Source organism: Postia placenta (genome assembly GCF_002117355.1).
Source record: "Postia placenta MAD-698-R-SB12 unplaced genomic scaffold POSPLAscaffold_13, whole genome shotgun sequence".
Classification (NCBI taxonomy): domain Eukaryota; kingdom Fungi; phylum Basidiomycota; class Agaricomycetes; order Polyporales; family Adustoporiaceae; genus Rhodonia; species Rhodonia placenta.
This window is the reverse complement of record NW_020169844.1, coordinates 1,075,131-1,101,422: the sequence shown is the minus strand read 5'-3', so window position 1 is coordinate 1,101,422 and position 26,292 is coordinate 1,075,131. Positions and strand designations below refer to the sequence as shown.

The 26,292-nt window shown below is 56.8% G+C and overlaps 13 protein-coding genes across 13 annotated transcripts; 6 read left to right on the top strand and 7 right to left on the bottom strand.

Annotated features, from left to right (window-relative positions):
• Positions 1-343: 343 nt before the first annotated feature.
• Positions 344-3,245, top strand: POSPLADRAFT_1151694 (hypothetical protein; the record flags this gene model as incomplete). Its single annotated transcript, XM_024486569.1, has 12 exons — positions 344-383; positions 437-459; positions 515-637; positions 703-892; positions 1,079-1,338; positions 1,403-1,482; positions 1,535-1,849; positions 1,892-2,034; positions 2,098-2,339; positions 2,399-2,605; positions 2,656-2,820; positions 2,847-3,245. 12 exons carry the CDS (start codon positions 344-346, stop codon positions 3,243-3,245), a joined length of 2,187 nt encoding a protein of 728 aa, XP_024335862.1.
• A 195-nt stretch (positions 3,246-3,440) lies between these two features.
• POSPLADRAFT_1152121 (hypothetical protein) lies at positions 3,441-4,277 on the bottom strand (the record flags this gene model as incomplete). The annotated part of the gene is made up of 5 exons (XM_024486624.1): positions 3,441-3,528; positions 3,587-3,667; positions 3,719-3,975; positions 4,048-4,089; positions 4,158-4,277. 5 exons carry the CDS (start codon positions 4,275-4,277, stop codon positions 3,441-3,443), a joined length of 588 nt encoding a protein of 195 aa, XP_024335861.1.
• Positions 4,278-4,632: 355 nt separating this feature from the next.
• POSPLADRAFT_1075844 (hypothetical protein) lies at positions 4,633-8,752 on the top strand (the record flags this gene model as incomplete). The annotated part of the gene is made up of 10 exons (XM_024482863.1): positions 4,633-4,839; positions 4,930-5,024; positions 5,080-5,560; positions 5,624-5,678; positions 5,734-6,683; positions 6,739-6,867; positions 6,930-7,207; positions 7,262-7,424; positions 7,475-8,092; positions 8,143-8,752. 10 exons carry the CDS (start codon positions 4,633-4,635, stop codon positions 8,485-8,487), a joined length of 3,321 nt encoding a protein of 1,106 aa, XP_024335860.1. The 3' UTR covers positions 8,488-8,752.
• Positions 8,621-9,718, bottom strand: POSPLADRAFT_1071290 (hypothetical protein). Its single transcript, XM_024482434.1, has 6 exons — positions 9,616-9,718; positions 9,428-9,551; positions 9,310-9,370; positions 9,078-9,256; positions 8,921-9,022; positions 8,621-8,869 (listed from the first exon to the last, which is right to left on the bottom strand). Exons 1-6 carry the CDS (start codon positions 9,704-9,706, stop codon positions 8,794-8,796), a joined length of 633 nt encoding a protein of 210 aa, XP_024335859.1. The 5' UTR covers positions 9,707-9,718; the 3' UTR covers positions 8,621-8,793.
• A 265-nt stretch (positions 9,719-9,983) lies between these two features.
• Positions 9,984-11,538, top strand: POSPLADRAFT_1152237 (hypothetical protein; the record flags this gene model as incomplete). The annotated part of the gene is made up of 7 exons (XM_024486637.1): positions 9,984-10,074; positions 10,128-10,220; positions 10,273-10,393; positions 10,456-10,826; positions 10,886-11,109; positions 11,176-11,272; positions 11,324-11,538. 7 exons carry the CDS (start codon positions 9,984-9,986, stop codon positions 11,536-11,538), a joined length of 1,212 nt encoding a protein of 403 aa, XP_024335858.1.
• A 175-nt stretch (positions 11,539-11,713) lies between these two features.
• On the bottom strand, positions 11,714-12,115 carry POSPLADRAFT_1151254 (hypothetical protein; the record flags this gene model as incomplete). The annotated part of the gene is made up of 4 exons (XM_024486511.1): positions 11,714-11,772; positions 11,823-11,862; positions 11,913-11,981; positions 12,038-12,115. The coding sequence occupies 4 exons, from the start codon at positions 12,113-12,115 to the stop codon at positions 11,714-11,716; spliced, it is 246 nt and encodes an 81-aa protein (XP_024335857.1).
• A 212-nt stretch (positions 12,116-12,327) lies between these two features.
• Positions 12,328-14,559, top strand: POSPLADRAFT_1075842 (hypothetical protein; the record flags this gene model as incomplete). The annotated part of the gene is made up of 8 exons (XM_024482862.1): positions 12,328-12,438; positions 12,489-12,590; positions 12,646-12,663; positions 12,726-12,908; positions 12,958-13,199; positions 13,257-13,323; positions 13,376-14,254; positions 14,318-14,559. The coding sequence occupies 8 exons, from the start codon at positions 12,328-12,330 to the stop codon at positions 14,456-14,458; spliced, it is 1,743 nt and encodes a 580-aa protein (XP_024335856.1). The 3' UTR covers positions 14,459-14,559.
• POSPLADRAFT_1071288 (hypothetical protein) lies at positions 14,503-15,960 on the bottom strand (the record flags this gene model as incomplete). Its single annotated transcript, XM_024482433.1, has 6 exons — positions 14,503-14,678; positions 14,732-14,830; positions 14,886-15,025; positions 15,079-15,176; positions 15,233-15,713; positions 15,748-15,960. 6 exons carry the CDS (start codon positions 15,958-15,960, stop codon positions 14,618-14,620), a joined length of 1,092 nt encoding a protein of 363 aa, XP_024335855.1. The 3' UTR covers positions 14,503-14,617.
• Positions 15,961-16,136: 176 nt separating this feature from the next.
• Positions 16,137-16,676, top strand: POSPLADRAFT_1049198 (hypothetical protein; the record flags this gene model as incomplete). The annotated part of the gene is made up of 5 exons (XM_024479686.1): positions 16,137-16,153; positions 16,209-16,240; positions 16,305-16,338; positions 16,393-16,513; positions 16,617-16,676. The coding sequence occupies 5 exons, from the start codon at positions 16,137-16,139 to the stop codon at positions 16,674-16,676; spliced, it is 264 nt and encodes an 87-aa protein (XP_024335854.1).
• Positions 16,677-16,957: 281 nt separating this feature from the next.
• POSPLADRAFT_1071287 (hypothetical protein) lies at positions 16,958-19,246 on the bottom strand. Its single transcript, XM_024482432.1, has 10 exons — positions 19,170-19,246; positions 19,065-19,115; positions 18,965-19,009; positions 18,840-18,908; positions 18,647-18,777; positions 18,483-18,593; positions 18,385-18,427; positions 17,866-18,336; positions 17,638-17,797; positions 16,958-17,586 (listed from the first exon to the last, which is right to left on the bottom strand). The coding sequence occupies exons 1-10, from the start codon at positions 19,171-19,173 to the stop codon at positions 17,244-17,246; spliced, it is 1,428 nt and encodes a 475-aa protein (XP_024335853.1). The 5' UTR covers positions 19,174-19,246; the 3' UTR covers positions 16,958-17,243.
• Positions 19,247-19,403: 157 nt separating this feature from the next.
• On the top strand, positions 19,404-20,728 carry POSPLADRAFT_1071286 (hypothetical protein). Its single transcript, XM_024482431.1, has 6 exons — positions 19,404-19,454; positions 19,518-19,564; positions 19,620-19,858; positions 19,920-20,170; positions 20,230-20,570; positions 20,618-20,728. The coding sequence occupies exons 1-6, from the start codon at positions 19,440-19,442 to the stop codon at positions 20,640-20,642; spliced, it is 918 nt and encodes a 305-aa protein (XP_024335852.1). The 5' UTR covers positions 19,404-19,439; the 3' UTR covers positions 20,643-20,728.
• Positions 20,729-21,040: 312 nt separating this feature from the next.
• On the bottom strand, positions 21,041-22,733 carry POSPLADRAFT_1036079 (hypothetical protein; the record flags this gene model as incomplete). The annotated part of the gene is made up of 3 exons (XM_024477127.1): positions 21,041-22,176; positions 22,238-22,359; positions 22,414-22,733. 3 exons carry the CDS (start codon positions 22,731-22,733, stop codon positions 21,041-21,043), a joined length of 1,578 nt encoding a protein of 525 aa, XP_024335851.1.
• Positions 22,734-25,398: 2,665 nt separating this feature from the next.
• POSPLADRAFT_1152315 (hypothetical protein) lies at positions 25,399-26,079 on the bottom strand (the record flags this gene model as incomplete). The annotated part of the gene is made up of 3 exons (XM_024486645.1): positions 25,399-25,602; positions 25,659-25,723; positions 25,770-26,079. 3 exons carry the CDS (start codon positions 26,077-26,079, stop codon positions 25,399-25,401), a joined length of 579 nt encoding a protein of 192 aa, XP_024335850.1.
• Between the last annotated feature and the right edge of the window lie 213 nt (positions 26,080-26,292).

The window sequence follows — 26,292 nt, the reverse complement described above, 5'->3', positions numbered from 1 at the left end:
TGAGTCTCTCATCGAGAAGTCGTCTGCCTATGTATCCGCGCTGAAGCTAGAGATGGATAAGGCGAAGGTTCACGCGCGGGGAGGCTCAAGCCGGGATACGTCTACACGGCCACAGATGGAGAGCCAGTGTTCGCAATCTGAGAGCGGTGGCAAGAAACGGGTCCGCAACGATCGAGGCCCCGAGGAAGAAGAAGCACCGAATGCGAAAAGAACAAAGGTAGACTCTAGTGGAAAAATAGGACAGGCGTCAAGTACAGCCAACAGCGCAGACGGTGCATTCGAACAACCCGCACTTATCACGGGTGCGACGCTAAAGGACTACCAGCTCGAAGGTGTCGCGTGGATGGCTGGCCTGCACAAGAATGGCATATCCGGAATCCTGGGTACGTTACCCGCTGATGATAAGTACGACACCCACTGATTGCGTGACACGCAGCGGACGAAATGGGGTTGGGCAAGGTGCGCATGCCCGTTTTGCGTTTGGACATCGAAGGCTGACATGCCGACTGTGTAGACACTGCAGACAATCGCGTTCCATGCGTTCCTACGCGGGCGCACCGTTGCACCGTTTTTAGTCGTCTGTCCCCTAAGCGTGCTAAACAACTGGGTCGAAGAATTCCAGAAGTTTGCTCCCGACGTGAGTGTCAACCGGAAACTGCACCCATCATCTCAGTTGCTGATTGTGCGTGTCACGCGCTGCAGATTCCTGTTGTGATGTATCACGGCACACCAGATGAGCGTGCGGAGATACGGCGTACCGAAATGGTCCTCTCGGACACAGACATGAAGTATCAAAACAGAATGTTCGGCCGGGAGGGAACGGCCCTCGCAACCAGTGGGCGTGCATCAGCTAACAAAGGTGCAAAGAACAAGAGTGTCACGCCCAAGGGTCGTAAGGGCAAGGCTCCGGCAAAGAAGACCGCGCCTCCGTCTGACCAACGGCGAAGTGGCCGCTTGACCACACAGCGCGAAGAGGCCGAGTCAGACCCAGGTGAGCCAAGCGCGAAGCCAACCGCCCGCCGGGGTAACCACAGAGGTGTGAAGACCGCCGACGGGGACACAGATGTTCCTGTAGCAGTTTCCACCGAGCGTGCAGTGAAGCTACCCAGCTCTAAGACTGCCCGCGCGCTTCCACCACACCAAAAGACCAATTTTCCCGTAGTCATTACGACGTATGAGATGGTCATCAGGGATCGTGCCCCACTATCTGAATACTATTGGGGCTTTATTGTCGTTGATGAGGGACACCGTCTCAAAAACTTGGATTGCAAGCTAATGCGGGAAATCAAAAAACTCCCAGCGGCGGCGAGAATGGTTTTAACTGGGACGCCACTACATGTAGGTGACGCTGCGACGTAGAGCCGATTGTTTGACTGATCTTCGCTTTGTCGTTGTCGCGTAGAATAACCTCTCGGAACTTTGGGCGCTGCTCAACTTCGTCCTCCCTGACGTATTCTCCGACCTTGAAGCTTTCGAAGAATGGTACGTCAGCTCATCCCTTCGGCATCTACTCTATGCTGAGACTAGTACGTAGGTTCAACCTCCCTGTGCTACAGTCGATGATGTCTAGTTCGCGTTCAACACGGTTGATTCAGTCGCTACACACCATCCTCAGGCCATTCCTCCTTCGAAGACTGAAGACTGATGTTGAAACGAGCCTGCCTCCGAAGAAAGAGTACGTGCTGTATGCACCGCTTAGCGAGCGTCAGCGGGAGCTATACGATGCTATTGTCAACGGCGGCCTGCGCGCGCTCCTGGTCAAGGAAGGCGGCACTAGTAAGGGCAAGAACGCTCGTAGTAACGACGAGGAAGAGGATGTCCCTCTTAGCCTTCAGGCGCAACATCGATCGTCTGATGGCAAGATGAAAACTCGAGCACAGCTTCGCCAAAGTACAAGGAAGAGCTATGACGTTGACGGAGATGACGACGAATACTTCGAGAGGCTTGAGTCCGGGGAGGTTGTAGCTGAACATCACAAGACGAAGAAACAAAGTACGGAGGAGATGGGCCGTGACTGGCAACGCGAGAACTTGCGTAAGCTTCCTGGTACCATACAATTTCGTCAGGTTGAACTGACTTTCAACTCTCATCCTTTAGTTAAGAAAGTCAGCAACATGCGATTGCAGAACACAGTTATGCAGTTGCGGAAAGTGTGCTCGCATCCGTTCTTGTTTGATTGGCCTACAGACGCCAAGACACGCGAGCCAATCCTGAACGAAGAGCTTGTCACTGCGAGTGGGAAGATGCTTGTCTTGGATCGTCTCCTTGATGCTCTGTTCGCGACAAAGCACAGGGTGTTATTGTTTAGTCAATTCACTACCATGCTTGACATCATTGAGGTATACTGCCTTCTCTCTGCGTCGACAGCCACTCATTGCCCCCCCCCCTTTTCCTGTAGGACTGGGCTCGAGAGCTCAAAGGTTGGTCGATATGCCGTATCGACGGCTCTACTTCCATGGCTCAACGCCGAGAGGAGGTCAACCGTTTCCAGAACAGCGACAATGAGCTGGATGCACCACAACTGTTCCTGTTGAGCACTCGAGCGGGTGGCTTGGGTTTGAATCTGGTTGCCGCGGATACTGTGATCTTCTACGATCAAGACTGGGTATGTTCCGATGGTATCATGATACTTTCTCCATAGTAATATTCTTTCAGAACCCCCAGATGGACCTGCAAGCTCAGGACCGGGCCCATCGCATAGGTCAGACCAAGCCCGTCCTGATCTTCCGTCTCGTGAGCGCACACACGATCGAGACGAGAATAATGCAACGCGCGAACGAGAAGCGTAAGCTGGAAGCGCTCGTTATTGCCAAAGGCACTGTTTTTCCTCATCCCTCGTACCAAAGCGCGCTAACGTGCTTGTGTCTCTAGGGCAATTCAAGACACCTACTCTGAAGGCAAGTCGCAACAGACCCGAGACCATTGCCGAGATGGCCGCTGCCTTGTTGCGCCTTGAAGGCGAACAGATCCAAGTGGTGCCTAACACTGCAGAGGGCAAAGCGAGCGTCATCAGTGATGGGGAGCTAGAGATGCTCTTAGACAGACGACCTGAGGTTTTCGTCGACCGAGGCAAGGGCTGGACATCTGCTGGTAATTTGGCCAACGGTAGTTCGTCTGCCGACGGACCTGCAGATCACGATGGCATTACATCCGGACCAAAGGCTAAGTTCGCCGTGTATGAAGCTCCGGCACATAGCGGCGGCGATGTATTGGCGGGAATGCTTGACGGTGATGAAGATTCATGAGTATATACAGTAGAATTTGTGTGGTTATACCATTGTTCGAGGATGGATAAACAGACTTTCTAATGCTCAACGACTTTTACCATCCTAGATTTAACCCACCTCTGTAATTCGTAACATCCGAGGAATCCGCCCATATCATTCACATATCTTACACTAGTACTGCAATACAATGCATGACAACCACGTTCACATCAGTCATTGCACCATAGCTTCCTTCTTCTCCCTCCTTTTGAGGCGTGTTCTAGCCGATTTTGACAAATTTCGTATTTGCGGTTTTTGGTATCTGCATGATATTTCGGTCCTTGTAGACTTGCAGACGACCATAAAAGCGCGATACTCACGTTGCACCCTGCGCCACTGGGTTTGAAAGCTCCTTCCGACACAGTGTCACTTTCATGAACGCAACCTTATGTTGTCTCAAACTGCACCCATCAATTATGTTGTGGAGAATAACATAGATCATACAGACTTACTGTCTCTTGCCCTGCAGAGCAGCGGTGATAGCCCGCTGTCTGGCCTGCTCTGGCGTTTCTTCTGGGTCTCCTTGATTGTCGTCTTCGAATGTGCCTATCTCATTGTACTGATGCAGACCTGAAAGTTTCCCCGCTTCAGACTGCTCGGGAGAGAGCGTTTTAAGGTATTCTCGTTTGATGATCTCTGCTACGGAGATCAGTCGCGGAACGTTAGCTACTGCGCTATGGATGCGAGGCTTCTTCGTTTCAGGCGTCGGCTGGCCCTCTCGGGTTGGAACGGCAGCATCCTGTGGAGCAGGATTGGTGCTGCCTGTAGACTCTTTCCTTACGGCTGGTAGAGTATGTAGAACCAACGGTCTCTCGGGATTCTCCTGCGACACCAAATTGAGCGTTTGGAGTGCTGGTTGGAATGGTGCGCGCCAGAACACAAAGCACTAACCTTGAAGAAGTTCAAAGCAAATTCAACCCATGCACGTATCTTTCCATGGCTGGTTATTCTAATCTCATGCGGAGTTGCGACATCAAGTGTTATCTGTGCTGCGTCCTCGCTCGTGGCCATGATGGGCTTGTGGAACGCGTCTGTGGCGTCGAGTTGTGATCTGTTGTGATCGAGTTCTGGATAAGCAGTTATCAGCACATAATGTCCAAAACGGGAAAGAGGTAAGAGGGCGTGATTTGATGAAGGCGAACATCCAAGACGCTCAGATCGCCGTTCCACTCGCCGCTGTGCTCGTTGTGCTCGACGGTCTCTAGCCCCTCCCCAGCGTTCCCGTCCGTCCCTCTCGCACCCGACAGGGTCTGCGGTTCACCTTGGCCACTGCTATCACACCTGCATCTCACCTACCTCGTGTCCAAGCCCGTTGCGTTGATTACCGGCTTCAGTTGCTTTAAAAAGGTCGGACGCCTACCCGCCGATGGCTCGACGCACTTTAACTCCCGCGACACCCGCACCCACTGGCCCTCCCGCCGTCCTGCCTCATGATCTCGCCAAACTCGCTCAGTCAGACCCCGTCTGGGCTGCCAACCTCCAACTGCTCCGACGGCAATGGAAGTGGGCTGCATTTAGCCAATTCTTCTATACATTTGCCTCGCTGCTTGCTATGAATGATGTCACACTCATGGTATGTCCGTCGGCTTGTGCGATGCTCGCATAGATCCCGCCTGCCGTTAGCAGCCATTTGTGGCGCTTAGCTGACTGTTCCCGCCTCCAGGATATAGAAGACGACCTTGCACGCGGGACTGCACTCTTCCTGCCGCGGGTCGTGCAAAGACTATTGTACACATTGACCCAAGACCGTAAGATCACGTACGTGTAATTTACTACTCCCCGTAGCCTCATCACCTCATTGTTGTTTGTCTAGATCGGATACTTGGCAAGTTGCTTTGCGTAAACAATATATCAAACGCGACCCTGAGGCGGATCCTCTCGGTCCCGAGCTCAAGCTGCCCACGCGTGACCCTTCAACAGCACCCTCAGAGTCTGCGCCCGAGCGTGTCCAGGAAGGTAGAGTGGCTGAGGTGGCGGACAGTGCACCCGCTATATCAGGCTTTATGGCTCAAGATGAGCACTCTCAGTCTGGGCAAGGCTCAGTCGCTGAAGAAAGCCGACCGCCAGACGTTAACCCTGATAGTGAGGCAAAGAGCGAACCGACGGATCAATTTTCCGTCAAGAAGGAAGACACCGCTGAGCCGTCCCAGGAAGCCGTTGACGAAAGCAAGGACTGGACAGAGTTGCCGATGCTGGTGAAGTTGGACACCCTATACATACTCACCGAGTGGCAGTTCCAGAATCCTAATCGTCTACGGACATTGATGAAGGACGATGACGAAACCGCGCTTTGGGTGTGTAGCAAACCATCTATAAGCTTAAGATATTCCCAGTCCTTATCATTATCTGCATCATAGCGAATAGAGCCTATTGGCTACGATGCAAAGACGAATGCATATTGGCTCATAGGTCGTGAGTAGTACCATACATTCACGTCTACTAGCTCATTGACCATATCAATTACCAGCCGACCGTTTGTGGATTCAGCGTGTGCCGCCGAAGCCTCCCAAGGGTACCAAACGGAAACGACCCACGAACAAAGCAAGCTCTAGGTCCACAGCGAACAAAGCCGACGAGCAGGAGTATGAGTCTGATGCTCAGTCTTCACCGAAACGTACTCGCGTTCAAACTAAGGCGTCCAGCCGTTCCTCGCGGAGCAGAGCGAAACGTGCGCTCTCGCCGGCCCCAGAGACACCTAACGGTAGGAGCGCGCGCGCAGCCAAGCTACAGGCGAACAAAAAGCTTGACTTCCAGGCGAAGGAGCTCGCCGAGTTCCAACGCCAGGCCGCTGCATTCGCGACTGGCAGTAAATCTAGCTCGCGCGCGACGAGACAGACTCGGTCGCAGACGGAGTCGTCACCCACAAAGCTTTCGAAGAGAGCTGTCCTGGGCACAAGAACGAGTGCACGACTACGCGGGGCGCAGACTGTCGACGATGAAGACGATGAATGGCAGCAGATACCCGAAGAGTGGCTTAACGAGACGATACCCGCGACGCCACAGCGTAACACTAGGAATAAAGGTAAAGGCAGGGTAACAGAGCCGGAAGAGAGGTCGGTGGCCGTCGAGGATACGCTAGATATAGAGATGCCCGCTACAGAAGACCTGAAGACTGGGCTGGAAAGCGACGAATCTGTCAGTGAACTCACGGAGTTATCGGAGTATGCTGGGGATGAGGCCGGTGACCAGGATGCTCCAGCTGACGAGGACGCCTTGCAAGACGAAGTAGCTCCGCCCGCCCGACAGACGCGATCGACAAGACGTGCGACTGTAGGAAAGCGAAATGCTGCTGTGCCTGAGACGATTGGACAAGAGTTGGACGATGACGTCGTAGAGGAGCCATCAGCACAAGAGGTATCCACAGAAGACGCTGTTGTCGGACTGAAATTGCCTGAGGATCTTGTTGAATGGGAAACGGTACGGGACTGGTCCCTCTAGTAATTTTGAGGATTAGCCACTGATAACACTCCAGATATGTGTGACCTTGCATGAATGGGAACATATTGCAGAGCATTTTGAGAACGCGACTCATTACCTTGAGAAGGCCTTGTACAAAATGCTGTCCCAGAACATTGTACCTTTGATAGTTACTGAACTCAAGGTAAATCATGCCTCTATCATACAATCTCCCATTGTTTTGACAATCATCGCTCTATCCACCAGGAAGCAGAACGGAGGCAGAAGATGGAAGAAGCCATCGTGCATAGGAAACGTTCCTCACGCATCGCCATAAAGGAGAGCGAGAAGGAGCAGGCTGTGGTTGCGGCGAAGAAGAAAGCTGAGGAGGATGAAAAGTCTGCTCGCGCACGGCGACAGGAAATGCGAGCTAAAAAGGAGGAACAGGAGCGAGCTAAGAGGGAGAAGGCAAGGGAGCAACGGCGAATTGAGCGGGAGGAGCGGGAGAAACGTGCCCGGGAGAAGGAAGAGCGAGCAGAGAGAAGGTACGTCGTGCAAACCATTCTTCTCACGGCGATGCTAAGTCGTGTCTTCATTAGAGCGAAGGGCGAAGAGGATAGACATTCAACGATGACACCTGTCCTTGCCGGCACACACTCCACCGAGTCGATCCAGCTCAGTAGTGCACCGACTCCAACCGGCGTGCAGACTCCGAATTGGGTCCTGGACTGCGAGATTTGCCACAAGAATGGCATCAATATTGTAAGTTGTAATGTTTCGCTCTTGACTATCGCTTACCATGCCGCCACCAGGATGATGGCTCGCCAATGGTCTCATGTGGAGTCTGTAAACGGTGGCAGCACAAACAGTGCCATGATCTTGCTGACCAGCGTGCGGGACGGCCAAGGCGTAATTGGGAGGTTCAACAGTTCTATTGTTACAGCTGCCGCTTGCAACACACCAATGGCGCCTATGGCGCCTTGATTCCTCAGCGGTTCACGCCCACCCAGCAATATCCCTCTTCATCCTGGTCGCACGCACCCGTCGATCCGGTGGCGCATGTGCAGAAGGCTGGCCCGTCGGCGTATCCCCGTGATACCTATACCCAGTCGACACCGGACCTACGTTTCGTACCGAGCCAGCAGTCGCACAATGGAGTGAACTATAATCACGACGCCCAAGCACGCACGTCGACTCCCCAGAGCGGGTACACCCGTACTCAAGGCGGCATCACGTTTTCCCACTACCAGCCCGAACAGCGCGCCTTCACTACTACGCGCACGACAATTCCTCCCCAGACACCTGCACAACAGCCGGCGTGGGCGAACGGATACCCTGCCGAGAGTTCGCGGACGCCCCAGCCGGTAGCATACGCCCAATACTCCCGTGCTCAAGCCTTCGCCAATGGCAGGATGCCTACGAGTTACCAGGTAAGTCTCTGAGGATTCTTACAACAGGCTAGTGGTGACACCTTGAGTAGCAGCACACTCCACCGATACCCCAGCACCAGCCGTATGGCGTGTCGCAGAGTTCTCCCTCGCCGTCGACGAATGGTCAGTGGAGCGGTAGCCCAAATGGCTACTTCCCGCCGCACGACAGCGCCGTCCGCTCTGCGGCCGAGTCCCTTGCATATATGCAAGGTGGTGCGAACGGCCAGCTTCTCCAGCACCAGCACCAGACAAACGGATGGCATCGTGCACCAACTTCACCGCCGGTCCCTCGGGCTAACGGCAGCACGCACATGGATCGCAGTTACCCCGCGCCCGTGTATCCTGAGCACACTCCCCCCATGGGCGGTGCACCCTCCTTCCCGTACTCTTCTTAGAGCGTCGAGGATAATGGACATTCTCGACTTGTGCTGTGTCCTTGCGGTGTGTTTATTTCGTTGCATTTGCTTTGGATCGTTGTATCGTCGTGTAATCATCAGTCGCACCGTAAGGTAATGTAGAGCACAATAATGGCGTGTACATATTGGATATTCGAGCGGCCCGCCTGTATCATAGTGTCTTTGACTAGTGACTGTGTACAGAGATGTCCCGCGGCGGGTAGTTCTTGGATTACATTTTAGTCCATTTAGGAGACAGCCTACTCATACAACTCGTGCGTGACAGTGTGCGTCGGTCGCCATCTTTCACCGGACACATTCGAACATCTTGAAAGGAGGTGTTGTAAAGGGGAACGGGTCTTCCCTGTCCGACGTCGGCTCCCTATAACCGTGATAAGGTCGTCAACAAGGATACGGGGTGGAAGCCACGCACTCTAAAGGCCCTAGGACGCGGAGGCCGCGGACATGTGTGTCCTTGCCGTTCATGTGGTTCGCTATGATGATCAGCTGCACGATGTACGCATGGAGCGGTTTGCTGTGAAGCGTGTCGGTTTGAAGACAAGCAGACAAGCAGGTAAGCGAGCACGCACAATCCGTCCCCCTCTTCGTTCGCGTCGGCTGACACGTCGAAGGTGATCCACCCATCCGGCTTGTCGAGCGAGAGGACGCGGACGTCTTGCAGGTCGCTCGGGCCTGTGCCTGCGCGGACGGCGATGGTCGCGGGCGTGTAGGAATCGTCGAGCGGGAAGCACAGGCAGACGCTGAGTTTCTGCGGGCGGACGATGAGCGGCCGTGAGCGCGAAAGCAGCGAGGGGGGCGCACCTGTACGGCGACCTTGCGGGGGAACTCCAGCGTGATGAAGTGTGGCTGGGGACCGTCAGAGCTACGCGCGTGTGTCCATGAAAACGAAGCGGCGGGCGATGCGCGGGGGAGGACTCACTGCCAGAACGTGTCCGGTTCGTCGTCGCGCAGGCATTCGGGCCCAAAGCCGAACTTGTACGAGGACACGGACCACTTTGCGAGGTGGCCGATGTCGGGCCAGGGGAGCAGCGGGGGTTTCCGCCCTGGGACGGGGGGACGGAGTTGGTGCATCTGGTGCTGGTTCATCTGGAAGCGGCGGTGGCTCACCGGAGTGCACGAGCAGCGAGCCGTCCATGGGCAGCTGCGCCACGACGAAGCTGTTCAGCGCGGGCAGGCCGAGAGAGCTTATGCTGGCCATTTGAGCGGGACGGGGTGGTGGTGGATGCAGTGGTATTTATTGTACGCAAGAAGCGAGCTATATGTAAAGCATCGACGGAAGCAGTGGCCCATTTTGATCGCCACGAGCAAGTGCGCGTCAGACAATTAAAGGAGCCGGCGCGGGTTGAAGGAATTGTCTGCTCTGCTCTCAGGAGACTAAAGTGCGCGTGTGGCAGCAGATTTGAGCACGGAAACAACAGCGGGCGTTGTGAAATCTTTCTTTGTCTCTTGCAACGACGACCGGTCGGTGGCGAGCGATGAGTTCCAGCTCTGCCGCGGGAACGCTGCCTCTGGAGGACTACCAGAGATACGGTAGGCAGATGATCCTCAATGGCTTCGGCCTGCCAGGTCGGTCTCACACCACACATGCGTGCACAATATTCAAGACATCCATGTTTTAGGTCAGCTCAAGCTACAGCACGCCTCTGTCGCCGTCGTCGGCGCAGGCGGCCTCGGGTGCCCTGCTCTCCAGTACCTGGCCGCAGCGGGTGTAGGTATGCTGCTTGCCCCGCTCCCGCTTCTGTCCACTGAGACACCGCCATGCAGGCCGCATAGGCATAATCGACCACGATCGCGTCGAGCTATCTAACCTACAGCGACAGATCCTACACACCGAGGCCCGGGTCGGCATGCACAAGGCCCTCTCCGCCGCAGAGGCCCTCAAACAGTACGCACACCCCTCTCCCTCGTCCCGCGCCGACCCGTCCCCAGCCTCACCGCCCCACCCAGAATCAACTCCCGCGTGCAGGTCGACGCACACACGACGGCGCTCACGCCCGCGAACGCCGCGGCGCTCCTCGCGCCGTACGACCTCGTCCTCGACTGCACGGACAACCTCCCGACGCGCTACCTCCTCTCCGACACCGCCGTGCGCCTGCGGCGCGCGCTCGTGAGCGGCGCGGCGCAGCAGCTCGACGGGCAGCTCTGCGTGTACAACCTCGGGCCCGGCGCGGGGCCGTGCTTCCGCTGCCTCTTCCCGCGCGCGCCCGCGCCCGAGGCCGCGGGCTCGTGCGCGGAGCTCGGCGTGCTGGGCGCGGTGACGGGCGTCGTCGGCGCGCTGCAGGCGGCGGAGGCGGTCAAGCTGCTCACGGGGCTGCACGGTGCGTCGGTGCGCGGTGCGCGGAGGCGGGGCGGGCGCTGACGCTGACGGGCGAGACAGACGGGAAGCCGACGATGCTGATGTACTCTGCGCTGGGCGCGCCGCCGTTCCGGAGCATCAAGCTGCGCGCGCGGCGGCCGACGTGCGCGGCGTGCGGCGCCGAGGGCGAGCGGGTCGGCCGGATCGAGGAGACGGACTACGTCGCGTTCTGCGGGGGCGCGCGGCCGGACTGGGTGGCGCGCGGGCTGGCGGAGGGCCGGCCTGACAGCCGCGTACGCGCGACGGTGAGTCTTTGTGATTTGCGGACTACGGCGGCAGAGGCACTGACGACTTGCGTGGACGCGGTACAGGAGCTGAAGCGGGTGCTAGACTCGGGCAAGCATGTCCGCGTTATCGACGTGCGACCGCCCACGGAGTTTGGGATATGCCGGCTGCCTGGCTCCATGAGTGAGCGCGAGCGATGTGCCTACACGTTTTTACTGACGGAACCTGGCGTAGACATACCTATCAAGGAGCTAGTAGCCAACCCCTCACAGAGTGTTCTCGGAGACGAGGAAGACACAGAAACGTACGTTGTGTGCCGGCTGGGTAATGACTCGCAGCTGGCAGTCGAGGCTCTGAGGAATGCGAATGCCAGAGGGACTGTGAAGGACGTCATCGGTGGTCTTAGAGCGTGGGCAAAAGAAGTAGATGAGGCATTTCCTGTGTATTGAACACGGACATTGTAGCCGTAGCAAAACATGATTCATCAGCAAGGCCGAGAAGAGAACTCGTGTGCAAGTATTGGCTAATGTGGTGCTGGGAAAGTGAGGTTCATTGATAGCGACGGATGACATTAAGCAAAGGTACACATAGAAGGATGGAGGCTTTGTGCAGTGCGGGCAATCACTAGTGTTCTAGACGCTCTTTGCTGATGCGAGAGATGTAGGATCTGCTGACAATGTTGACTGAGGGAGGATGAGCTGGGAAGGCTAGGTCAGGGGGACGATGCACTCACATGCCTCCATGTAGCGGTCGAGGCAGCGAGCGAGACATGTCTGCGAAGGGATGAGATTGTATGAGAGGGTGCGAGTGACGTATAACGGACCTCTTCGGAGCCGGACAAGGAAGTGGAAGGCTTTGTGACGCACTTGGCGAAGCACTTTTCGTTTGTTTTCTGTGGAGGAGAGAGATTGGAGGAATGCAAGGATGGATAGTTGAGAGAGAACACACGTTCATGAGCTCCTGGGCGTTGGCGAGGGCCATTTCGCTCCGGATAGATTTGATGACGGCGTCCTTGCGGGCGGCCATGTCTGTAGCGGGGTGAGCGTGCTGCTTTATTGTGGACAAGAGAACATACCGGCTGGGGACGGCGAGGGAGAGGAGGAGGAGCCAAAGAGACTGGACATGGTGGGGGTTAGTGGACGGGTGGCTGCGTGGGTGGCTGCAATGGCCAGTGAGTCCGCATCACCTGATCGCACTCAGATCCTGATCTGTGCAAGGATTGCTTGCTCCTGCCCTGCATGGGAAACCGTGAGTCCACCGCGGGCACCGCCCAGCTCGACGAAAACGGCCCCCCGGACTACTATGCCCTGCTCGAGGTCGACGAGTCTGCCGCCGCAGACGAAATAAAAGTATGCCGCCTCTGCTCTCTTTCTGCCTGCACTCACCTCGGCTTCATCAGCGCTCTTTTCGCAGACTCGCTCTCATCCACCACCCGGACAAGAACCACGAAGATATAGAGGGCGCCACACAGCGCTTCGCTACACTCCAACAGGCATACGAGGTACGCAGCCTGCCCGCAATGGCATCGCGGCCAGAGACTGATCAGCATGCCGTAGGTCCTCAGCGATGATCAAGTGAGCCTTGGCTCGGACATCCCCCTAGCGTCTTCCGACTCACTTTCTGCACACATAAGTAGGAGAGGGCGTGGTATGACAGCCACAGAGCTTCCCTAATACCCGAACCCGACGCGCAGACCGTCTTCGACGACATCAAGCGTGGCGCTCCGCCGCCCCGGGCCCGCGATCGTGGTCTGACCGTCCGGCACCTCGCCCAATTCTTCGACCCGGCCATCTACAAAGGGTTCGACGACGGCGAAAATGTGTGGGCTTCGCGTCTCTGAAATACCCCGCTGACCCCATGCCGTTCAGAGCTTCTTCACGATTTACCGCAATCTGTTCTCCCGCCTGGCACACGATGAATCCCAGTATGTCGATGTCCCATACCCGTCGCTCGGGCACCCCACGTCGCCGTGGGTGCCCGCATCCAAGGACGAAAAGGACGCAGCCGCGCGGACATTCTACACTTTCTGGCTCAACTTCGCCACGAACAAGGACTTCCACTGGGAGGACGGCTGGGACGTCTCCCAGGCCCCAGACCGCCGCGTCCGCAGGTAACGGCCGCTGGCCCGACATGCACGACGTGCTCGCTCACGGCACCTTCCTCACAGGCTGATGGAGCGGGACAACAAGAAGGCGCGCGAGGACGCCCGCAGGGAGTACAACGACACGGTCAGGGTACGTCCACACACCGCCGCCGCCTGACTGCCTCCGCTCACCGCCCGCGCAGTCGCTCGCCACGTTCGTCCGCAAGCGCGACCCCCGCTACAAAGCGCACCTCGCGCGCCAGGCGCAGTCGCCCCCGCCCCCGCCCCCGCCGTCCGCCCCCGCCAGCGGCGCGCGCACCCCCGCGCACGCGGAGACGTTCGTCGCGCAGGACTGGCAGCAGGCCGCGGTGCTGCCCGACGCGGCGGACCTCGAGTGGGCCGCCGCGGAGGGCACCGCGGAGGAGTGGGAATGCGTCGCGTGCGGGAAGCGCTTCCGCAGCGAGGCCGCGTGGGACAGCCACGAGCGGAGCAAGAAGCACATGCGCGCGGTGGACGCGCTTCGGCAGCAGATGCGGGAGGACGAGGAGGAGCTCGGGCTGGGTGGGGAGGAGAAGCTCGGGCTGAGCGGGGAGGCGGAGGCAGAGGCGGTGGCGGCGGAGGAGGGGGAGGACGCGGATAGCGGCGGAGAGGGATCGGTACGTGATGGGCAAGAGGAGGAGCCGCCGCGCTCGTCGAGTCCGCCCGGTGACCAGCCGGAAGACGAACACGCCACTCAGCCGAGCACCGTCGAGCCCGAAGACGACGAGGGTGTGGTGGACGAACCGCGGCGAAAACGGAAACAAGGGAAAAAGAAATCAAGGGCAGCCTCTCCGGACGTCGTGCCCAAGTCTCGGGGAAGGACCGGGCGGAAGGACGTAGTCGATGGCGATGAAGAGCCGCAGGCTCAACAATCGGTCGCGAATGGCAAACCGGCCGAGCCTGCAGCGGACGATGCGGGACGTCCCCCCGACGCTGGTGTGGGTAGTCCTGGCCCAGCTCAGCCCGAGATGTCGAAGCGGGAGAAGAGGCGAGCGCGAGAGGCTGCGAAACAAGCGAAGGGAGAGACTGTCGGTGCGAAATTGGTGGGGCATCTCTTTATGTCTGTCGTCAGTGCACAGGGTGTGACTGACGGTGTTCCCTTCCAGCTTTGCAATGTATGCAACACCGAGTTTGAGAGCCGGACGAAGCTATTCGCCCATATCAAATCAACTGGGCATGCGCTTGCCACCCCCGATGATGACAGAACGGGAGGCGGAGGTAAGAAGGGCAAGAAAGGCAAGAAATGACATTTTACAATCTCTAGTTCTCTGTCGCATAGATCACACTGCGATTTTTTATAACTGAGATGATGAGGAGAGCACTACCAGAAGAAAACAGATTATACACTAGACTCGGTCAACATGAGTGATACACAGGTAATCTGGACAACGACTCCCTGGGCTCTGCTAGCCCATCAGCTGCGTTACGTCCTCCGGGGGGTATTTTGTTTGCGAAAAGGTCAAGAGACTGTGGCACCGGGTCAGACAAAATTCGGCCGCATGAGGTCGACGGACACATACCGTTTCAGACTTTGGATGTACTTCCGACTGACTTCGTCGTTCAACACATGTGCAACTTGGTCCGCGGAGATCTTCTCCCGTGCGGAACGTTCGTGGATACTGTCGAATCCGATTAGACACATTCAGTCGAGCCTCAGCGCAAGCAGCCACATACCCGACCATGGTAACTCCAATGGGCCACGGGGCATTGCCAATGGACAAGCGCAGATAAGAGTCGTTTGCTCTTTGATACTGTCGCTTCTGCATATGGTGTACAATCTCAGACACGCGAGCAAGCATGTCGGGGGGAAGCGACTGTGCATGTGTTTCAGACGTGAGGGCACATTAATGCGGGGTGGACCACTCACTCGAGATCGGAGCAGCTTGAACAGCGGCTTCAGGTATTCGGCAGACTGCCGTTGCGTCGCAGCGGCAAGTTTTCCTTGTGTTGTACGCTTGATGCTTTCTGGGACGTGTTCATGTCACAACGTACGGCATATGAGACAGTGCGAAAACAATTACCTGGCCGCTCGTCCATCCACTCCTCCCACTCTTTCAGTGTCCTCTTGAGCGCGTAGTAGATGATTGGATACAGCTTGTCCGGGTCGGTCTTGACCAGCTCGAGGTCCAATACTTCCGGGGTGTCCGCTCCGTCCCTCTTCTTGCCCTTCTTCTCCTCCTCCTGCGCCCGCTTGTCGCCCAGAAGGCGCCCAACGTTCTCGACATCCTCGAGGGCCTTCTTGAAGTCGTTCTGCCCGCCGTGGCGTTCGTGGTCCTTCTCCTCGATGAGCTCGAGGGCACGCAGCCGGAGCCGGCGGTCCTTGTCGGACTCGCCAAAGAGGCGGATGGGCTGGCCCTTGGCGCGGAGACGGCGGACGGTCTCCTCGTTTGAGATGTTGAAGGACGACTCGGGTGCGGGTGGTGCGCCCGCGCCGTCAGGGAAAGGCGAGTGGGTCGATGCGCGGGACGAGGAAGCCTGCTCTCCAGCCGCGCATGAGTCTGGCTGCTCCGGGGCAGACGTGCGGGGGCACACTCACTTTTGCGGCGGCGGACGCTCTCCGCCGCTCCTCGTCCTCGCGGCCCTTTCGCTCGCGCTCTTCGCGTTCTTTGGCCTCCTTGTCCTTGCGTTCGCGCTCTTCCTTCAGGCGTTCGATCTCGCCCCGGCGCATGTACTTTGTAGGACGGGCGAGTGCAGGGTCTTCCTGCAGCGCTTTGCGCTTCACTGCGATTTCTGCCTTGAGGGCGTCCATGGTGTTAGTGTTGTAGTGTAGATTGTAAGCGGGTGTAAGAATGCAGTGAGCGAACTCGGCGGTATGCGGTCACGGTTCAGGCCGAGGCGCGTAGCCGAGAGTGAACGAGCCTCTCTAGCTTTCCATCATCTCCCGACTCTGCCCCCTGTCGCCCTCCTTCCTCCACGACTGCCACCATGTCTGACCTCTCCAGGTGCATTTGTCCGTGTTCCTCATGTCCTCCCAATTTTACTCAATTTCCGCGACAGCAAATACGTCCTGCAAACGGCTGGCTTTGACGGTTCGTCGCAGTTCGGAAAGCGCACACAAATATTTCTTGGATCCTGACTGCAGTCTCATCACAGCCCGCTTCCCCAACACGAACCAGACGAGGCATTGGTGAGTCCAGCCGTTCCCGCCCCTGCAGTCCCGGTGGCGAGACGTCGCGGCTAGCTTCCAGAACTACACCGACTACTTCAAGTGCATTGCTGCCAAGGGCGAGGAGTTCGCGCCTTGCAAGCAGTTCAAGCGCGCTTACAACTCGCTCTGCCCTAGTACGTATACCCCGTGCGCTGTCATGAGTTTTGACTGATTGTCACCCCCTCCCTCCAGACGAATGGGTATGTATATTGCACACTTCTCAACCCGATCTCCCTCACTAATCTTTGAACACTTAGATCGGAAAGTGGGATGAGCAGCGCGAGAACAATACCTTCCCGGCTTCGCTTGAGCCGTGAGTTGTAGCGTGAAGGCTGTCTGTTGCGTAATGTTGCCGTGTGCATTTTGGCGAATAGATTGCAAATACCTTGTCTATTGAGTTATTCATGGTTGGTGATCTTCGTGAGGTTGAAACCCTGCGTCGAGTGCTATTGCGTGCGCCAGTGCGTTATGGTCATAGTACCTCGAAGCTTCACGTAACAATATTCTAAGCGGCGTCGCCTTATGAAAAGTCTAGTTTCCAGCAGCTAGCCAGTAAAGTACACACTTCTTTGATTTTGAATTCAGCCCATCTCCTGGTATACACTCTACTCTAGGCGCTGCTGACAAAATAATAGTCACAAAAAGTAGTAGAGTGAGGGTTGTGGCTCACGTCTAGATGAGCGTGCAGACGGGTCAGGGGAATGTACATACGACGACCAATCTCCAGCACCAGGAGAAACATACATAATATAAAACATACTAGTGTGAACAGACAAGAAGTATGAATACGAACATAGTGCACCGACCGTTTCCCATTAATACCGAAGAGCAATGCAGCAAACACATCTCCGGGTCGCCTTGCTTTTGTTGGGGCCATAGTGTGTTTAGATTTGGACCTCGTCGATCTTCTCCGTCACTTCTTCTACGGTATCACCACTCTCACTTGCAGCATCCTTCTTGCTCGCCGCGGCGTGGGCGAAGCTGAACGACGGTCGGACGTTCGCGCTCGCTGAGGGACTGGGCGCGGCGTTCTTGTGGAGCTCTGCGTTCGGCGACGTCGGGCTCGTAACGGACGAGACCGGCGGTGTTGTCCGCGGCACACCACGATGCGACGCTTGCCGCGATGAAGTCCGCGACATGGTGTGCACCACGCGGTCCTTCGTCAACTCACGTTCCTTCTCAAGGCGCTCAGAAACCGCCAGCTCTTTCGCAACCGTGTCTACGGGCCTGGACAAATATTGTCAGCACGTCGTCGACCACACGGAGAGGCGAACGTACTTAGCCGCACCGAAGGGGTTCGACCGCTGCGCGCTGCCCTGGGTCGATGGGTTGGGCGAGGCGAGGGGCGACGGCGTGGCCGACGCGCCGCTGGACGAGCGGGGCAGCAGCTCAAGCTTGCGGCGTCCCATCTGAGGCGTCGGCGGCGTCGAGCTACTTGCTGCAAAGCACAGCGTAGCATATATCAGCGTCCGCGTATGACAGACAAGCGGATAGGCGACTACGCACGGGAGGTACTGTTGCGCGAGATAGCGGATGGGCGGCGCCAGTCGCCCTCATCGGGTGGGGTCTGCGCGTCGCGCGGTGGGCCCATGTCGCCGCGGCCGCGACCGGCCCCGAAGCGGCCCGCAGGCTCAGCGGGAGCGCTGGGGCGGAACTTGGCGCCGATCGTCCACGTCTCCTCGGTGTCGGCGCCGGTGGTCGCACCTTCACGGAAGGTCGAGCGACGTTTGGCACCGGGGTCAGAGTCGAGCGAGGACGCGGTGGAAGACCGCACCGGTCCGCGCGACGCGGAGCGCCAGTCGGACGTGGTGTCAGAGACAGACGGCGGCGCGGGCTCGCGTGTGCCGGGCCCGTCGAGGCGTCTGCGGGGGCCGTCGCGATCGGAAGGGAGGTCGGGCAGCGGCCCATCACGCCGCCAGGGACCAGCGAACTTCTCGTCGTCGAAGCCGCCGCCGCCAAACCCAGATCGCTCCTTTGCTGTGGGACAGTCAGACAATTTCGTGGAAAGGCATATATGAGACGTACGAGGCTCGGCGACACTGACGCGAATGGCGCGCCCAGCAAAGGACTAGCTCTCGAGTTAATGACATTGCTAGAATGGACGCCGCCTGCCCTCCGCTCACCGTTCCAGACATGGCGAGTGCCTCCTTCAGACCGTCGAGATCGACGAATTCGATGTAACCGAAGCCCTTCGGCTTGTCGTCTCTGTCCCGGATGATTTTGACGGACTTGGTCTAGCAGGGCGTGAGTATTTCACGCTCCAGTGGGTATTGCACACGAAACAAACCGAGATTCCGGGGAAGAATTCCTCGAGCTCGCTCTCGGTGAGATCGAACGCAAGATTGCCTATGAAGGCCGTGTAGGGCGGCTCGGTGGGCAGGGGGAGGTCTTCCCTCACAGGACCCAAGCCGCGATCCTCTGAGAAGAATTGGCGACAGTGAGCTTGAGAGATCAAAAGATCGCCAACACCCGATACGCACGTCTAGAAGACAAGAAGTCATCCCTCCTGCGATCAGGCCGGCCGTTGTCGCCGTCTGCGCGGGCTGCAGCTGTTGGGGCGAGAGGTTTAGGATGCACACCTGCTCGCAGTGCACGAGATACTCACGAGCGGTCGGAAGGGCGTCCATCTCATCTGCCCAGGAGCCCAGGGCTGACGCAAGACATGATCAGGGACTCGTCTGTACCGGGCAGCGCATGGTGCGTACCGCTATCACCCAGGAACTCGTTCAAAGACATCTTCTGTTGTTTCTTGGGCGCTACATGGCGAGGAGCGGTGAGTCCTAGGAGACATTTGTGAACAGACTGCGTACCCATTTTGAGTGTATCTCTGCGAAAAGAGGGCAGAGTTTTGAGACGAATGCAAGGATAAGTAGCCGCGAGCTGGAAGGCGTACGACAAGGGGTATGACCAAAATTCTCGAGATCGGCCGTGAGTTATCCAGTCTCTCTCACGCTCGCCTTTTCGGGAAACTCTGGATTTACGTAATCGCATGGCAGGCACTGGCACCGCAGCGCATATATACATACATACGCTCACCCTCCTCATTTCTACTCACTTCAATCCAAGCCTCAGCCGGCACCATGATCTTGCTCGAGGTATATACGTCTCAAAACACGACTGCATCAACCGCGTCGAGGGGCTCAATCAGTGTTTCGTAGTCGCACAACTACATCATTCAGACAACTCTCGCCGAGAAGTGCATCAAGTCCGTGCACACGCTATACTGACCCGGACTACTCTGATTAAATAAAGCTACACAGGCCCAGCTCTCTTGATGTCCAGTTTGTAGACTTTGATGGCGTTCGGTTCCACTTGTCCACGCCGGAACGCAAGACTAGCCTCCTCCTTTCCATGAACATCCGCTGCTGGGATGAGCTTGTCAAGTATGGCGTAGATGACGTTCTCAAGCGGGAATATGGTGCTCTTGTCAAAGCGTCTCCAGAGCCCGACTATAACATCAGTCTTGAGATTGATCTGGAGCAGGTCCCTCCGGAAGGCGGTAAGCATGCACCTTACCTTACGATGGCAATTCTCGTCCAATGCTCGTTGCACGATCTCAGAAGAGCGGGAGGCTTACCTCAAATCTATCGCGCTCCTCAAGCGCAACGCTCTTGCCGCGCCATTTGAAGTTGCGTTCAAGGCACAGAAACAGCTCGAGTCCGCCGGCAGTGGCCAGGGAGAGCTCATGGCGCTGCATTATCGTGATGAAGAGGTGATTTACGTGCAAGCATCGCCTGACCGTGTCACCGTCATATTCTCCACCACTTTCCGCGAAGAGACAGACCGTATCTTCGGCAAGGTATTCCTCCAGGTCAGTCCCCGTCCTCTGATGCTCGCGCACACGCGAGCCCACACATACGCCGCCCACAGGAATTCGTCGACGCGCGGCGGCTGCCGACGATCCAGAGCGCGCCGCAGGTGCTCTACACGACGCGTGAACCACCGCTCGAGATCCGCCACGTACCCGGGCTCGTGGACTCGGAGGACGTCGGCTACGTCACGTTCGTGCTCTTCCCCCGCCACTTCGCCAACCCCGCCGTAGCGGCTGCGACGATCAGCCACATCCAGCTGTTCCGCGATTACCTCCACTACCACATCAAGTGTTCCAAGGCGTACATGCATTCACGCATGCGGCACCGCGTGAGCGAGTTCCAGAAGGTGCTCAACCGGGCCAAAACCGAGGTTGCGGTCATCGATCGCAAGACTGCCAGGTCAGTACCATGCCTGCTGTTGCGAATTGATACTGACGACGATACAGTGGCCGAACCATGACGTCGCGATGAACGCCGAGGGGCTACAGATAAAGTATTGACTGTACTAATATACCGCAATCAATGGATTCGGAAGCACCCGCATTGCCCATTGGTTGAAGACAAATTAGCTAGCCACGATTGGGACATACTCAGGCTGTTTCGCAACCGGCCGGAGGGATCGCCGACTGAATCGAAGTGCTTGAAAGAAATACACTGAGAACATGAGCGATAGATTAAGTAGATACGTATACATATCCATGAACAATTGCAAGACATATGCCAAGGGATGCAAGTGTCAAGGCACTAAGGTCTAGCTTATAGATGCAAGTAATGCGCAGAAGAAAAGAGATTTATGTAGTGAGAACTTAATGCTAATGCGACGGACCATGCAGACATAAATTAATATAGGGACTTCAAAATGCGCTGTATTATCTGTAGAATATCCATGGGGCACTGTCTGACTGTACACCGCCATAAAACGTCATTGGCAAGCCCGCGGGAACGTTTTGTGAGGACGACACCTGGGTTTGAGGTGACCTGCCGCTACCCGGCGCCGGCGGCGGAGATAAAAATGAAGTGTCCCATGGAGGAGTTTCTGGCCCGGTAGTCACACCATTTGAGGATGGTGGGTACATCGGCGGCGAAATCGGCAGCCCCGCTCTGCCCCCAGCCGACCCGTATGCAGACGTAATACCGGTCGCCGTATCACTCTGCTGTTCGAAATCTCTCGGTGAGAGAGACGGGAGCGCAGAGCTCGGGCCTGGGAAAGGACTCACGCGCCGAGCGGACTGCGTCGGTGACTTGACGTTGTTGATCCAGTCGAGGGGGCCACCAGCCCGCACAGGTAGCGGTGAGGCAAATGAGGGGGGTGCTGACGTTGTGCCTGCTCCTACATGATAGGAAGAATAGGAGGTGGATGGATGACTGGTATATTCAGCGGCTAGATGCTGGAGTGACGCGGTTGCGCTCTCTGGGGGTGCCAAAAGAGAGGACGGGCCTTCGTAACTTAGCGGCTGATATAAAATGCTATTTTGGTGCATGGTAGGCAGCGGCGCCATCGATATGACGGCCGAATTTTGATATTGCGGGCGTCGTAATGGTGGCGGTGGCGGTGTTGAATGCGTCATCGATGTGCCGCCAGGGTCAAGCAGATTGAATTTCTGCAAAGCAGCGGTCAGGTCGAGGTGAGGACCTGTTACGACGTGCTGGAGGACCGCTGTGGCTTGTGCATCCTCCGTCCAGTCCGGGCAGCGTCTCCATTGCTTGCGGGGTGTTTCACTGGATGCTGACGGCGGGCTAGCGTCGGTGAAAAATAACGGAGGGCGCGACAGCGTGAACACGACGCGAGCAACGCCACGGTCGGCTGACGTGACATTCATGCCGACGATCGAATACAAGGGAATGTCCATCTTGAAGCCTGTTCCGGCACAATGGACAAACCAAGACATGCAGCGTATACCGGTTGTATCATGCACATATGCAAGGAGGTCATGCTTGCCGGCCGTCGTCGCGATACGCTTCCAGCTTCCGATGACCAGCTCCGTGCACGGAATAAACATTACGGCTGCGAGACATATTGTTTAATTAATCTCGACTGCGGGCACAAAAAAGGGGGTCAAGCTTACGTCCGGCCTCGTGTATGCGATCATGCATGTCGGGTTCAGGACAAATGTCCGTTGCTTCGGAGGTACTGGCCTCCGGTGCAGCAAAGGCTTTTTGACGTGCTTGTAACTTGGCCTTGGCGCGCCTTAAGTTTGTATGAAGGCGATGTGGTTTCGGCCGTGAGCGAGACCAGACATACCTGTTTTGGAACCAAATCTGTGTCTGCCTCTCCGTCATCCCGAGCTGCGCGCAGATCTCCTTGCGCCGGGCAGCAGTCGGACACTTGTCGACTACGAATATTGCTTCGAGATGTACGAGCTGCTCGGCAGATACCCGTGCCCGTTTTCGCTTAGGTTTGACACCGTCGGGGCGGCTGGTACTGCGGGAAGGCACCACGTGCTGGGGTGCAGAGGGCGAGCCCTCCGCCGGTGACTCGGCATTTGTATCAGTACTAGCGGGTGAAGGCGATGGATCAGGCGTCGGGGTCGTCGATGTGCTGGCTGATATTTCGGTGAGCATTGGTTAGGAGGTTCGTCCGATGGCGGACGGTGTCGATGGTCTGAGTACAGACTAGACACTCTGGTTGATGAGTCCGTGACACAAGTCAGATGATACTCCACAGCTCGAGCGATAAATACTCACCGGTTGGTGTAGCCGGAAGAAACAAGCCAGTAGAGCTTTGAATATTTGTATGTGCGACGGGCCAAGGCACAGGTGACAAATGTAGACCGACAAAAGGGCGCCCCGACTCCAGCGCTCCTCAAGTGCTCACTTCGAGCTGTCAACGAAAAAGCGCACGGCCGTTATGTGGTCAAGACGGTTCAGACGGCAAGGCAGATAGTCGCACGATTATCGAGGGGCGTTGCGCAGACGCCGTAACGAAGGTAGCGAAAACACAGTCGGTGATCGCGCCTGGCTGCAGAACAGGAGTGATAACCTTGTCCAGCCTCAGCATCTTAACAATCGGTGGCAGTGACAGGCCCATGCCATGGGATCTTCGCAACATCCCCGCCAGCCTTTGAAGTGAGGTATTCTCCGGTCGGACCAAACGATTTTCGAATCAGTGACGCATGCTCTCCGTTACCGCGTACGAAATCGGTAACAATGCAGAATCGCGAGCGAATCTTGCTCCATTAGCCCACAAACAGAAACAAGGGGCTGTGCGATGGCGTCGGCATTTTGAAACGTTTTGACTGTCGTTATGAGACTGATCTGTCGCACTAGGCAGAGTCTAAGAACATCGGGTCAGACACCTCCCACTTGCGTTCGCGGGCATAGTTAAGACAACTCTCACACCACCTTATGCCGTTCTTTGCTTCTGGCAGCGGGAGCATTTTTGACAAACGGCACAACATATGTGTATAGCTGACTATGATCTGCGCTGGGCACCTCTCGGACCGGCGGATAGGTCTCGAGGCAGGGAGTAAGTGTCATGGTCGAGATGTCTGATCAGGAACAGGGCATTGCCGACAACTGCCGTCGCTTCTCGTGCTGCGCATCACACCCTCGACCAAGACGGGTATCATGTGCTAGACAACGTAGTTTATTCTCAAAAGGTTGACAAATGTGCTATGTTTATGACGATGAGAGAGTGCTCACCCTGCTACAAGGTCCCCGTGCTGGAGACCCGACCCTACCCAGAGGAGGCTATGCTGATCCGCTTCCATTTGCCTTAGATCCCAATCTTGGCTAAAACTTGGGGTGACAGGCTGCAGCAAACGTAAAATAGCACAGGGTCGAGACAACACCCAATCAAGAACCTACAAGTCCTGTGGCGGTCCTTGGCGAGATCCACATGCGTCCTAGAACAGGACAGAACCGAGGACGCACCAGCGTCTATCTATCGTCTTCGGCTTCGCCAGCACGAGCTTATTCCGCGCAGTATATGCTCAAGCAGGCGGGCCGACGCACCATCGCGCATGGACGCGACATAAAAATCAGCCTTGGCTCCCCGCACGACTGCGATCACATCAATGTAAGTAGGAGACTTGAGCCCGTGGCCAATCATGGCTAGCACAACCATCATTTTATCTTCCTGACCCATAGACATCGGCTGCAAAGTAAAACATTATGGATCGTCGACGGAGCAGCCCGCACAAGCGTCGCTTGACATGCCAATCGTTCACAATGCATACAATCCTTTGATGAAAGTAAAGAACAGTAGAGCTGTCCTTTACAAATTCGTGCACGCGAGCCCCTGTCTCGATCAAGTTGTTGTGACGCAGATGAAGTTTCTGGACGAACCCACTGCGGATCTGCAAATATCAATCTCTGAAGGGCGCCGATATACATACTTGCCTCCCATATTACCTGTGTAGACGGTACACAATCAAAGCAGTATACTTACGCAGAAGGTGCCATGCACCTCGGACAGGTCGAGAGCGCGAAAAACAAAGCAGTAGGTATAGTCACCTTGGACATTGTCCATCTCACCACATCCACGCGGCTTCCGGATAACACCAGGCGACTGCGCCCTAATAGCGAGGCCGCTTGGCGTCCCGGTCATCGTATCCCCCTGGGCCTCCGTCTCGCTTGAGGTCGTTGCGATACCCACCACCTCCACCGAAACCCCCTCCTGGTGGGCCATATCCGCCGGGACCACCTCCGGGCGGGCCGCTAAAGCCGCCGGCCGGTGGTCCGTAACCACCAGGTCCGCCTCCTCCGTTAGGAGGGGCAAATCCATTCGAGCCGTGGTCGCCGAATCCTCCACCTCCTTGAAATCCAATGCCGCCGCCGCGGCCCCTGTGATCTACTTGAGCAGAGCGGGGACCTCGATGCGGGACGATGGCATACCTGAATCCTCCGCGATCGCCAAATCCACCACGACCGCCGCCGCCTCCAAAGTCGTCCCTACCGCCTCGGAATCCACCGCCGCCGCCAAACCCACCTCCGCGGAATCCACCACCTCGCCCGCCACGGAACCCACCTCTGTCGCCTCCGCGGAACCCACCGCGGAACCCACCTCTGCCGCCGCCACCGCCACCGCCAACGCTGGCACTGGCACTGGCACTACTGGTAAATGGCACAGGAGGTTCTGGTTTGGGCCTACCACCCAAGCCGCCGCCCAAGCGACGAGGCCTCCAACCCCTAACCGTGCGACCACGTTCGACATCGACTAGAACTCTCTTGCCCATGATATGTAGGCGGTCTGATTCCTTGTATGCGGCTGTCATAAGGTGGTGAGTCAAATAGGATTTGAGGGTCCTGCTAGGTTAGACCGCTCTGCGTAACGAACAAAACATGTACCTTTCATGTCGCGCTCGCGCTCGAACACGATGAACGCGTACCCTCTGCTACGTCCTTTTTTGTCGCGAACGATTCTTACCCGTTCAATACTACCAAACCCTTCGAATTCGCGCCGGAGATCGTTGTCCGTGGCGCTTTTGTGCTATTGCAGCTGATTAGAAGAGCGGCGACAGGAATGGGCACGCGAGGCAGACATACCAAACGGGCAATGAAAAGAGTCTTGTACGGATCGCCAACAGCCTCGGCATCCTCGGACGGTTTATCTATCGAAAGTCAGTGAATGCCTCCGTCCGTGTGTGGTGGACATACAAGTCTCCTTGGCCTTGTTGAACTCCTCTGTTTTCTTGGCCTTCCTCTCCTCTCTGCGAATGGCTCGCTTCGTTTCTTCTGCGTGCGTGAAGGAAGGCTCCTCCCCTTCTTCCATGCCTTCAACCCCGCCAGATTTCATCAAGTCCTGCGTCTTGTCTTCACGAAGACGGGCGAGGAGGGCACCAACACCATCAACATCCTTCTTCCTGACGCGGTCGATGTCCTTGTCGAGTGGTCGTGTATAGGGGAGCGGCGGACGTGGAGCGAAAAGCTTAAGCAAGTTCGGCGGCAACAAATGCGTGCCGGGCATGGTGGGCGAGAGCGAGGAAGGAGTTCAAGGTATATGAGAGGGTGGCCGTCAAATATAGAGGTTATAAATACAAGAGGCGACCGCCTGGAGTATGCACAGGTTGGGACGGCGTCGACGACGCAGGCAGTTGGGAGAAAGGAGCGTGGGAACTCTCTCGCTGCGAACGCGCCGGCGGCATTCCTCTCTTGGAACACAGAGACCTTCCGTCCGACT